Source organism: Silurus meridionalis, chromosome 15 (assembly GCF_014805685.1).
Source record: "Silurus meridionalis isolate SWU-2019-XX chromosome 15, ASM1480568v1, whole genome shotgun sequence".
NCBI lineage: Eukaryota > Metazoa > Chordata > Actinopteri > Siluriformes > Siluridae > Silurus > Silurus meridionalis.
In genome coordinates this window covers 13,387,377-13,400,026 of record NC_060898.1, presented here as the reverse complement: position 1 = coordinate 13,400,026, position 12,650 = coordinate 13,387,377, and the positions used below count along the sequence as shown (strand labels likewise).

Sequence of the window (12,650 nt, the reverse complement as noted above, 5' to 3'; positions counted from 1 at the left end):
ACTTGATGTGGAAGTTGTTACAGAGCACCATTATTATCCCTGTGGCCACTAAGAAGAATTTAGCTGAGCCAGTCCTTGTGATGTGCTCAACCAGAGTTAAACGTCCCTGTCGATTGCTCCATGCTATTAGAGATATAAGTGATCAATTTCCTCTCTGCTTGCACTTTGCTATCGGTTTCTCGGTGAGGCAAATGGCTTCAAATGTTGCTGTTTGAGGCCCACCAAGAAAGAGATCAATCGCTCAGTAATAGTGCAGCTGAGAATGCCCCTGGCATGGACCGCCATGATCCCTGCAGGAGCCCATTGCATTTTGCACTGAACGGTGGACCTGGCGTGAGCCTGTATTCGCTCTTGTTGAAACCATCCCCTGTCTTTAGCTGAGCCTGAAGGTGGAATGGTCTTTTATTGATTATTTGCTCTCAAGCTCGTGTGGAGCTATTTGAGGATGCTGCAAAGCCAGTGCCCCTGGCAAAACAGTGCCAAATATCAACACTAAAAAAACAGCTACAATAAACGATAATCAGCTAGCAGTAGGGGTTTACCTACCACCAACCTGCATCCACAACTAGTATTCATGAATAGCGCACACTCAAATTCATGGATTAAATGATGGATAATTGGGGGTGCTGATTGCTTTGTTTTGCTGGATCCAACTGACATAGAAAATCTTACTTAATTTCAGCCCTGAGACCAGATGGTTAGTGCCACTGTTGCTGTATATGGCATACTCATTTACCCACTGTAGTTAAAGCATGCTCATGTGTAGTGTCCCAGGTTACAATAGGGAATACATTGCTAACTATTTCACTCTAAGTTGCATATCAGCTTTTCCTGCTAACTTCTAGTCAGTTGATTCAAATAAAAAAGGAGCATAGGAGATAATTAATATTAGAAAGCTTAGAGCTGTCCCTGAATAGTGGGAGCAGCTCACATCAGTTCAGTCACATCAGATCACATCAGTTTGTATTTGAGAAAGCCTGATTGCCTGTACTCTCAGGGTGGTAATGATGACCTTGCTACCTGCTCTCTTCGTGCTGTGATCTTGCATAAGCACACAGAGGAAGGAGAATTTCTTTTTAGCAGGGATGCACCATAACGGCTGAAATAATGAATGCTATTACACAGTATTGGTTACAATAATTTGGGCACTTTGTACCATAGTACTTCTGAATTTCGATATGAAATAAAAGCATTTATTTTAAACAGTGGATGGTAACAAAGATATTGGGGATAGCTCAATAAACATTGATATCCGATGTTATCTAAAGTTAGTAGCTGGTAGCTTTCCTATGTTTAATGTTAATTAAGTTCCATTTGACACAACCACTAATTATCTTTACAGTTAAAATTTTTTTGCATCAACAGGGCAGAATTTCCAAGAATCCATGCTGCTTTTACTAGCTGCTCAATGGTTCAGGTCACTTCCTTATAACTTTCTTACAAGTCTTGGCAATGTTCTTTTCAAATTGTCTTTTAATCTTTGGGCTTGACTGAAAATCACTTTATTCACTTTTTTAACAATATAAATGAGCACTTTGACAGACATCTGAAAGCACTGGGTGTTATGAAAAGCGCTGTGGAATTATTTGAATTAATTTGAAGGGAGGAGAATAAGGGTTGAAGTGCTGATGAAGAAAGAAAATTGGTTAAATAGCAGTGTTTCTTTGATGGCGATGTCCCAGTGTCATTTTCCAGCTCCCCCATAAATTCATGTTTTGACAGCAAATCAAGCGCAAAGCGATAACTCCTTGTCAAAATGTCTTGCCATTACGGCTGAACACGGAGCTCTGAGTGCTGAGACGGCAAGGCTGCTGCTATTTACATAAATTGGAATTCAAAGGAAATTATATATTCAAATTCCCCCTGGAAATTAAGGCAAATTGTATAGATAGGATACAATGAAGGACTTAATGTCTGTTACCAAAAAACAGCAGCCCTTCATTCTCTCCTTCCGATTGTGGAGCGTCATTGAAGTGTAAATTACTACAAAAAATGGGTAAAAGGGTCCTTAGGACGAGCTCATATCTATTTAAAGGCATGAAATATTCACAATTTTAAATTACATAATGCTATCTCTTTTTCTGAAGAAGAAATAAAAAAATAATAATTCAAAGTAGGACATATAGAAAATTAGAGAGAGGCTAATAACCTCCTGAAGCAGAGGTTGAGACTCTAAATCATACAAATTGTGGCTTAATTTGGGCTTTAAATCGTACAATGATTAGATTTTATGTATTTCAATGAATGAGTGAATGAGTGAATTAGTGTGTGTGTGTGTGTGTGTGTGTGTGTGTGCGTGTGTGTGTGTGTGTGAATGAATGATAGAGAGATGGAGAGATTTTGTGTGAATTACTGTATACTGTACATGCATCTGTGCTATATCTCTACTAATAATAAAGCTGTTAATCTTAATTTCTAATGTTATTATTATTATTGGTTATATTTTTCATATAAAATGCTATCATCTCTATTTTGCCAAATTTATGTATGGGATTTGGCACGAGGGACATAAATTATTTTTATTTATACAACTGAGTTGAGGGTTCTCAGGGGCCCAGCATTGCCATTTTTTGCTGTATAGAGGTTGAACTCACAAAGTTTTGAACAGAATCACCACTGAGCTACCACTTGCAAGTCAATTATGTGAATCTGGTCATTTTTTAAAGTTGCAATATTCACCATGAAATTAAAACAACATGCAGAAATTATTCATTTTCTCTAAATAAGATAAATAATTTACAAGAGCTGCCTTACTCTGTATACAAATATGACTGTATGTTACTCTGCTAACAATTGTTTATTTGCAGCATACATTTATAAAGTTGATTAAGCTGACTGCAAATACCTGTGGGTTCAACAGTTTGAGCTTCCACCCAGTCAGAAACTAATATTCCTACAGACCATGGTATAAGTAAATAATAAATCACTGACGTTGGGTGCTCTTCTAGCAAAGTTCTGAGTGACATGGTGGTACAGTATGATGAATGTTTTCAGGTGATGAGGGAACTCCCAGAGGGAACTGCTGCGCCAGAAATGCTTTGGGAACGCTTCTGTGTTGTCCATACTCTGAAACACTTTTGTAATCAGTCCAATGGAAAGCATGGCATCACCGGTGGGGTGACGTCACGACCAGGAAGACATAAAAGCACATGGGTTAAACCAGTGCTAACTTCTGAAAAGGGAAGGAAGTGCTGCAGGGATGCAGGCAGTGTGGCATGGAGACGCAGTGTCTCGTTTACTCGGGGAACCATGGTTGCATACGTAACCTAAATTTGTTCCCCTTCAGGAACTCAAGCTGCGTCACAGAGCACAGCTAGGACAAAGGACAAAGGGGCCAGGAGTGGCACTGAGGTGGAGGCTATAAAACTTGACAAAGGTCATTGGGGTGGACCAGCCACAGTGTTTGAAACTGCTTTACAGTGAGTGACTGGCCCTCTCTCACTCTCGTGATGGTCGCAAGGATGAATTCAACACAAGCAGGGGACAACTGTGCCCATATAAAGGTTGAATCCCATACTATTCTTAAATAGTATACTTAACCCCAGTGCCTTCATGTGGGCAAAAACAACATCTCGAAGCCAGCTGCTCTGAGCCAATATCAACCAATCGTCAATATAATTTAGAATGCGGATGCCCCAAAGCCTCAGCGGGACCAGTGCCGCATCCACACACTTTGTAAAGGTGCGGGGTGAGAGGGCAAGACCAAATGGAAGGACCCAGTATTAGTAAGCTTCGGCCTCAAAAGCAAACCACAGGAACTGGAAGGATGGATACATTAAAGTATGCAGATCTACTGTGACAAACCAGTCCTTGGACCTGATTTGGGACACAGCCTGCTTCAGGGTCAGCATTTTGAGCCTAAGTCTCAACAGTGAGCGGTTCAGCTGATGTAGATCCAGAACCATGAAGTACTGGCTGTAGAACCCAGACTTTTCAGCTGATGAAGGGACCACCTCAATGGCCACCTTCCTCAAGAGAGTATCCACTTTCCATGACCACAGCCTGCTTGAGCCCCACCAGGGTGGGGGACACCCCATTGAACCGGGCGTGAACCAAACTAAATCGTATAGCCTCTGTCTACAGTATGCAGGGCCCATTGAGACACGTCTGGCAGAACCAAAACCTTTGATTAAAGTGCTGGGTTGTAGTTGGGGCTGCCCCTGCCAAGCCGCCCCACTGGAGCGACATGGGAGATATCACTGTGCAGGGATGAGCCCATCTCCAGACCCTCTGCCAGGTCCACTTGTCAAATCAAATCAAATCAAATTTTATTTGTCACATTCACATATATACAGGGTACGTCATGCAGTGAAATGCTTATTACGACGGTCCGGCATGAGGGAATAGGATGGAGAGAAAAATAATACAAAGAAAAAGAAGACTGATAAATAAAGTATAAAAACTATATAAAATAAAATATAAGAATATGTAAAGATATAAATATATATATATATATATATATATATATATATATATATATATATATATATATATATATATATATATATATATATATATATAAAGTGAGGAAAATAAGCATTTGAACACCCTGCTATTTTGCAAGTTCTCCCACTTAGAAATCATGGAGGGTCTGAAATTGTCATCGTAGGTGCATGTCCACTGTGAGAGACATAATCTAAAAAAAAAAAAAATCCAGAAATCACAATATATGATTTTTAAACTATTTATTTGTATGATACAACTGCAAATAAGTATTTAAACACCTGTCTATCAGGCCCCTCAATTTCCAAGACCCTCCATGATTTCTAAGTGGGAGAACTTGCAAAATAGCAGGGTGTTTAAATACTTATTTTCCTCACTATATATATATATATATATATATATATATATATATATATATATATATATATATATATATATATATGAAAGAAAATGATGTATATACAAAAAATGCTTATGGCAGTAAACAGTGAAACAGTAAACAATAGACAATTTAAGGTGGTTTAGATTGTCCATAAAGTGTCCGTGTGCGGTATGATGTGGTGTAAAGTGTCCATAAAGTGTCCGTGTGCGGTATGGTGTGGTGTAAAATGTCCATAAGTGTCCGTGTGCGGAATGGTGTGGTGTAAAGTGTCCGTGTGCGGTATGGTATGGTATAAAATATAAAGTGCACTGTGCTGTGCGAGTCCAGAGTTTAAAGTGTTGTGGTGCGAAAGGTGAGATATGTACAGAGAAGAAGTGTGATGATGGAGACAGTGGGCCAGTTTTTAGATCCTGGGTGTCTCCTGGTTTAAACTCCGAATGGCCTGCAGGGAGGAGGTCCTCCTCATTCTCTCTGTGTTCGCTTTCAGGGAGCTGAAGCGTCTCCCTGACTGCAACAGAGAAAAGAGTCCATTATTGGGATGGCTAAGGTCCTTCATAATTTTCCTGGCTCTGGTCCGGCACCGCGTGCTGTAAATGTCCTGCAGGTTAGGGAGCTCGGTGTGGATGGTACGTTCAGCTAAACGCACCACCCTCTGGAGGGCTCGCCTGTCCTGCATGATGCTGTTCCCGAACCAGGAAGTGATGCTACCCATCAGAGCGCTCTCAATGGTGCAGGTGTAGAAAGTCTTTAGCACCTGAGAGAGTAGTTTAAAATCCCTTAAGCATCTCAGATGGTACAGACGCTGCCGGGCTTTCTTCACCAGGGTGTTGGTGTGACAGGACCAAAACAGGTCCTGTGTGATGCGAACACCAAGGTACCGGAAACTGTCCACTCTTTCCACTGGGGTCCCGCTGATGTTTAGCGGTTGGTATGACCGCTCCTGCTTTGTGCTGAAGTCCACGATCAACTCCTTAGTCTTGCTGACGTTCAGGAGAAGTTTGTTCTCCTGGCACCATCTCTCCAGGTTTTTAACATCCTGTAGGTAGGCTGTCTCGTGGTTGTTGGAGATCAGGCCCACCACAATGGTGTCATCAGCAAACTTGATGATGGTGGTGGAGTTGGAAGTGGCCACACAGTCATACGTGTACAGTGAGTACAGCAGGGGGCTCAGAACACAACCCTGGGGAGCTCCAGTGCTGAGGGTGAGGGTGGATAAAGTGTGTTTTCCCACCCGTACGGCTTGTGGTCTATCTGTCAGGAAGTTAGAGATCCATTGACACAGCGGCAGGCTGAGTCCCAGGACCTCCAACTTAGAGGTGAGTGTGGAGGGAATTATGGTGTTAAATGCTAAACTGTAGTCCACAAACAGCATCTTTGTATAATTCCCATTTCTGTGGTCCAGGTGGCTCATCGTAGTGTGAAGGAGATGAGCAATGGCGTCCTCAGTAGAACGGTTCTGACGGTACGCGAACTGTAGTGGGTCCAGTGTGTCCGGTAGTGAGGCAGTGATGAAGTCTCTGACCAGTCTCTCGAAGCACTTCATCACTACTGAGGTCAGGGCTACAGGGCGATAGTCGTTAAGGCAGGCGGGCTGGGGTTTCTTCGGGACAGGGAACAATGGTGGACTGTTTGAAACATGAGGGGACAAGAGATTGTTCCAGTGAGAGGTTGAATATCTCAGTGAACACTGGTGCTAGCTGGTCAGCGCAGGCTTTCAGAACCCGACCTCTGATGCCATCTGGTCCTGCTGCCTTCCTGGTATTCACCCTCTTGAATGCCCTTCTCACGTCATGCTCCGAGATGGTGAACGTGTTTACCTCTCTGGCTCTCTTGGCGTGCTTGCTGGTTGTGCCGCTAGCGCCACTAGCGTGGTTAGCTGCAGCCTCAAAACGCGCGTAAAAAGGTGTTTAGCTCGTCTGCCAGAGAAGCGTCCGCATTCACTATTCTAGAAGATGGTGTTCTATAGTCCGTTATTGTTCTTAGTCCCTTCCACAGGCTCCTAGAGCCACCATGTTGGAACTGTGACTCTAGTTTCCTCCCGTAGTGGCGCTTTGCATCCTTCACTGCTCTGCGAACACTGTAAGATGCAGCCTAGTACTTCTCCATGTCCCCGGTGGCGAGCCCCATGTTGTAGGCAGCGGATCTCAGAGCGTCGTGGATGGTTTTTTCCACCCACGGCTTCTGGTTGGGAAATGTTCTGATAGTGTTTTTCTGCACCGTATCATCCGCTAGTTTCCCGATGAATCCCACAACCGCTTCCGTAAACCTGTTGACGTCATCAGAGCTGCGCCTGAACATGTCCCAGTCTGCGTCATCCAAAGCGCCCTGCAGAGCGGCCACCGATTGGTCAGTCCAGCGCACAACCTCCCTCTGAACTCGGAGCTTCCTGTTTCAGCCTTTGCTTGTAAACAGGCATGAGGAAGGACGTGGACGTGATTGTGCCTTGTAGCTGTTCTTTAGTGTTGTGTAACAGTGGTCCAGTGTCCTTTCGCCCCTGGTGGGGCAGGTGATGTGCTGATGAACGCTTGAAAATCTCCGACCAAAATGAGCGCAGCGTCCCGATGCTGTATTTGGTGAAGAGTTAGTGTCTCGTGTAAGTCCCATACTGCAGTGTTTGTGTCCGCTTGAGGTGGAATATAAACGGCACTGACTATGACTGAGCTGAATTCCCAAGGTAGATAGAAGGGCTGACATTTGATGGTCAGTAGTTCCAGGTTTGGTGTGCAGGAGCATGAAAGAGGAACAGTGCTCGTGCTGTCGCACCAGTGGTTGTTCACCATCAGACACACTCCACCTCCTCTTGACTTTCCCGACTCCAGTGTTCTGTCCATGTGGTAAACCAAGAAAAACTTGGCTGGCTGGATGGCATGGTCCGGTACCGCTGGGTTCAGCCATGTCTCGGTCAAGCAGAGAAGGTTGCATTCCCAACTGTCCCTCTGGAACTTGACCCTTGCCCTGAGGTCGTCGAGCTTGTTCTTCAGTGACTGGACGTTGGCTAACAGGATACTAGGTAAGGGAGCGCGGTGTGCGCGTGCCCTCAGCCTGTTCCTGATGCTGGCTTGTTTCCCTCACGCACGCCGATACGGGTTGTGTCCTTTGTTCTCCCTCAGGATCTCGCTCAGCCATCATGGGTTCAGGTTTAAGAACGGCGGAAGGTGAGTGCATTGTATACTAATAGAAATAAGAGTGTCTCTGTCATATCTAATGATGTCCATATTGTGTAGATGAAACTGTAACTAATTAAATAAAAGTATAAAATAAACAAAAAAAGAAAAACCATAGCCGGAGCAGTCGTGATGGCAGCCGACCTCACTGGCGCCATCTTGACCATCTTGACTTGTGAGCACCATGTCCTGGAACACCGCTAAGCAAAAGCGGGGCCAGAACTCTGAGAATCTGAGACGGATGCCGAAGCGTGAAGGCGATATCCATGGTGCGCTTGAAAAGAGGCTCGGTCCACACGATGAGACAGAGTTCAAGAGTTCTCTTAGCACAATGTGCAATAACGGACAACCCAATAGTGGGACCAAGGTCCTTAAGTAGGCCTCGTGAACGAGGTTCAGGTGTGGATAGTTAGTACGATGGACGGGGCGCCGAGACTAGGCGAAGCTGGTGGAGCCCTGACAACCATATTATTATTATAAATATTATTATTAGTATTATTATTATTATTTGTGCCTCTCTCTTGATCTGTCTTAAAGTTAAAGACTTTAAAAAGTATGGTTTGCGTGTTTTTTCTTCAAACATCAAAAAATTCTTTATACAGCTTTACCTCAGACTGTTTTAATGTGCTGATACCGGAGACTCCTCAATGTTAAATGTTAAATAAACAACAGAAACCTTTTACACATTTTTAATGTGCTTATGTGGAGTTTCTCCAAGTCTCATTGAATGAGCTGTTACGAGCGATAATGTACTGCATTAAAACAAGTTCTTTATTTCAAACCTATGATTTGCAGCTGCAAGACTGTCAACACCTTCTGACCTCAGAATTACAACAATAAAGTGTTTCATAAATAAATAATTAATCCATAACAGAATGCAGGCAGAGCCAGATATAATCTACATAGCTGGTGTAAACAAACAACCGAGTAAATTAGGTTATTAACATACTGTAGCTAATATCCTATAAAATTATTGGATCCCAATCTATTTTATAATTAATTTTTTTATTTTAGAGCTATCAAATATGTTATCCTTTTCTTTCAGACATTCTTATGGTCATTGGTAATATGATAGTGTTTTCGTGTTCTAAGTTTACCAGGCCTAATTAAAATGTTTAAGTCAAATATTTTGATTTTATCTTGCTTTCTACCAAACACAAATACTGGGATTAAGCACAGTTAAAATCAAGCCAAATAATTTGCATTGCTAGCATACTAGGCTACTAGTTTTATTATATTGTCAGCAAAGCATTATCTAGTATTCTAGTCAACTTGGCTAGTCAGTAATACTCTGAAAAAGTTACAACCTAATTATCATTAACATGGTACTGTATTTCGATAACTGGCTAGTTTTCCTAATGTTGGTCTGTTATATCACATGATGTGTGCTTAATATGAATACACACATTTATTTTATTTTTTTAGCTCAAGAGAATAGTAATAAATGGCACAACTGGTATAAACTTCCCGGTTGGCCCAGTCTGAGGCTCTGAGATCATGTGGGCTTGGCTTTGAAAAATCTATCCAGCTGATGATGCTAATTGAATGATGTGCCTCACAGATATAATCAGATAAACGTGCTCTATGTTGGAGCTGGCAGAATGATAACTAGTTATGAATAATGAAGAAATAACTGTCCTGTGATTGTTCTGATCTCTGTGCACAGGAGACAGAGATTCTGAACACGGCCGTGCTCACCGGCAGGACTGCCGCCATGCCCATCAAAGTGGTCACCGTGGCAACAGATGGAGCTGTGACGGATGTGACAGAGTCTGTGGAGTGTCGATCGACGGACGACAGCGTTGTTAAGGTGAGTGCAATGCCAAGGAAGTGTGATCATATTTTGACACTGAGATCTGTATCAAAAAGGGGTGCAGCATATTACAGTACACAACTTAATATTTTGCAAATATTATGCTAAATCTATGCTAATCAGTAACGGAAATACAGAACTATGTTGTAGGTTGTGATTAGTGATTCAACTGCATAGCTAATGTTAGCATTATTGCTGCATCTTTAACTGTCTGAGGTTACAGTATGCTGCTAGTGAAGTAACTGTATTTACTAAGCCAGCCAATGTTTAAAATTAGTTTTACTATTAGACAATTATATTGTTTTATGAAGCCCCAAAAGCTATTGTGTAGCAAGATTTATTTACTATTGTGTTGATGTCATATGAGCAAGTTATTGTAATTCAATGGCCTGCTCTGGTAATAGTGTTTTTGTGTAGCACATCATGCAGAATTCTACAAAAAATTTAATCTGATTAATAATCATGTAAATGTGAGATAACAAATGTTTAGGATCATTAGATTACATTTTAGACCTGACCTATAATGCCCATTCTGTTATTTGTTCATTTTAACATTTCTAGGCCTCAAAAATCAAGAACTTGGTATGACTTTGCATATTCTTTGATAATATCATGCAATATATCATGTAATAATGTGCATGCAACAACTCAGCACAACAGTTTACATTGAATACATGCCTTAAAATCACCTTGTTCTACAAGAACAATTTCCCTTTCAGGAACTCGTGCTGCGTCAACAACACTTTGGGCCCAAATATGCAAGGCCTTCCCTGAAAAAGACGTTTTCTGTTTGGAAGCGTTTGTTGCTTTAAAACCTGTATGTAACATTTAGCATCGATGGAGCCTTTTCAAATATGCAAGTTGCCAATTCCACAGTTACTAATGTACTGTACTCCCATACATCAGAGATGCAGCTTTGAACTGAGAGTTTATAACAAATCAAATGATCACTCTCCTCTTTAGTCCAGAGGACGTAGTATCCATGGTTTCCAAAAAGAAAATGTACATTTTGATTCGTCTGACCACAGAACAGTTTTTCACTTTGCCTCAGTACATTTAGAAACTCTTTGGCCCAGAGAGAATGGTGGCATATCTGGATCATGTCTTCTTTTTTAGCATGATAGAGATTTAACTAGCATTTGTGAAAGACATAACAAACTGTGTTCACAGTCAATGATTTCTAGAGGTGTTAATACAGTGATTTACATTACAGAATCATCAGAAATTCATCAGAATTTAAAAGCAGTGCTGCCTGAGGGCCTGAAGATCATGGCCATCCATTTATTTTCGCCCTTGTCTCTTGTGCACAGAGATTTCTCCAGATTCATTAAAACTTTTGATGATATTATGTTATGTAAAAGATATTCAACTGTTTTGCAATTTTATGCTGAGAAATGTTATTATGAAATTGTTTCACAATTTGCAAATGCAGTCTTTTACAGATTGGAGAAATTCTCCCCATCCTTAATGCTGAGAGACTCTGCCTCTCTAAGATACACTATTTATACCCAATCATCTTACTGACCTGTTGTCAATTACCTAATTAGTTGCAAAATATTTCTCTAACTGTTTAAAGCACTTGCTATTTTTCAGACTTTTGTTGCCCCATCCCAACTTTTTTTGAGACGTCTTACAGCCAACAAATTTAAAATTATAATTTTTTTATGCTTTGACTTCTGACTTTTATGCAGAGAGTAAATTTAAGATACACAAAATCTAATTCTAAATGTGAAACTAAAGATCCATAAGTCCAAAAAAATTGTATATTTGCTTTACATACCACAAGAAAAATAAGATTATTATAGAATTGTGCATAACACAGTAGTTACCCCTGAGGTCTGGTTAAAGACATACCCAGCTCTCTTCAATACTGTACATTCTCATCTCAATTCTAAATACTAGCACTAAGATTACATGGAGGATAAATTATTACCCTGATGTATAAGAATAATAAATTTGAATGTAAATCTATAGAAATAATATAAAGCATGTAGTGAATAAACTACGGCTAGGCTGTGTTGAAGACTGACATTTGAATCTGCCTTTAATTTACTATAAAGATTATTGCATGTTTCTACATTTCCACTCGTCTGCAGATTGCCCTAAACTCACAGTAGAGAAACAGAAGCAGGAAGATGATCACTGTGGTGACAAATGGGAGAAATAAATCTTCTCTTCTGTATCCCATTTGATTCCTACCTTGCTCATCTTGGCCTTGTGATTCTGTTGACTGAACAAAAGGCTGTCAGGTTCTACAGCCAGAGGCAAAAAGCTGAGACCATGAATTATTTCCTAATACATTGTTGTTGCGTTTGGGAAATAGAGTGTTATATTAGTGTGTGTCTATGTGTTTGTGTGTGTGTGCATGTGTTTGTCACAGTGTGTGTTTGTTCCCTCTGGGGTTCATTAATCTAGAGAACACCTGCAACTCTGACCTCTGACACACACACAGACACACACACAAATACATACAAACATACATATGCATTCCCATTCCATTTTCCAGTTTAAACTGGCCATAAATTGCCTGCATACTCAATTCATTTTTTCTAATTTATTTTCCTCATTAGAAAGTGGCATAAAAGGGACTAAACCACTTCAGGATATAGTGAGGATATAAGTAAGGATCAACTTAAGGATCACTTGTTATTAAACATCAACCTATTACAACAGCACACACTGCGGGTTATTACTTGTTTCGATAGCTAGCATCTAGCCGGAAAAACAAAAAGACATGTTAGGTGTAAAACTTAGACTGAGGTTTTGAGCTGAAACATGCAGTGTTCTCACTTTTCTTCCATTTCTTTTCATCTATCAGTCACCAATGTTCAGCATAGAGAGGTTTAAC

General features: G+C 41.0%; 1 protein-coding gene across 1 annotated transcript in view; it reads left to right on the top strand.

The window, feature by feature from the left end:
- si:dkey-112m2.1 (transmembrane protein 132D) overlaps positions 1-12,650 on the top strand; it is a 155,762-nt gene that overhangs the window by 126,742 nt on the left and 16,370 nt on the right. Inside the window, 1 exon segment of the mRNA XM_046868278.1 lies at positions 9,656-9,799. Within this exon segment, the coding sequence (XP_046724234.1) occupies positions 9,656-9,799 (144 nt within the window).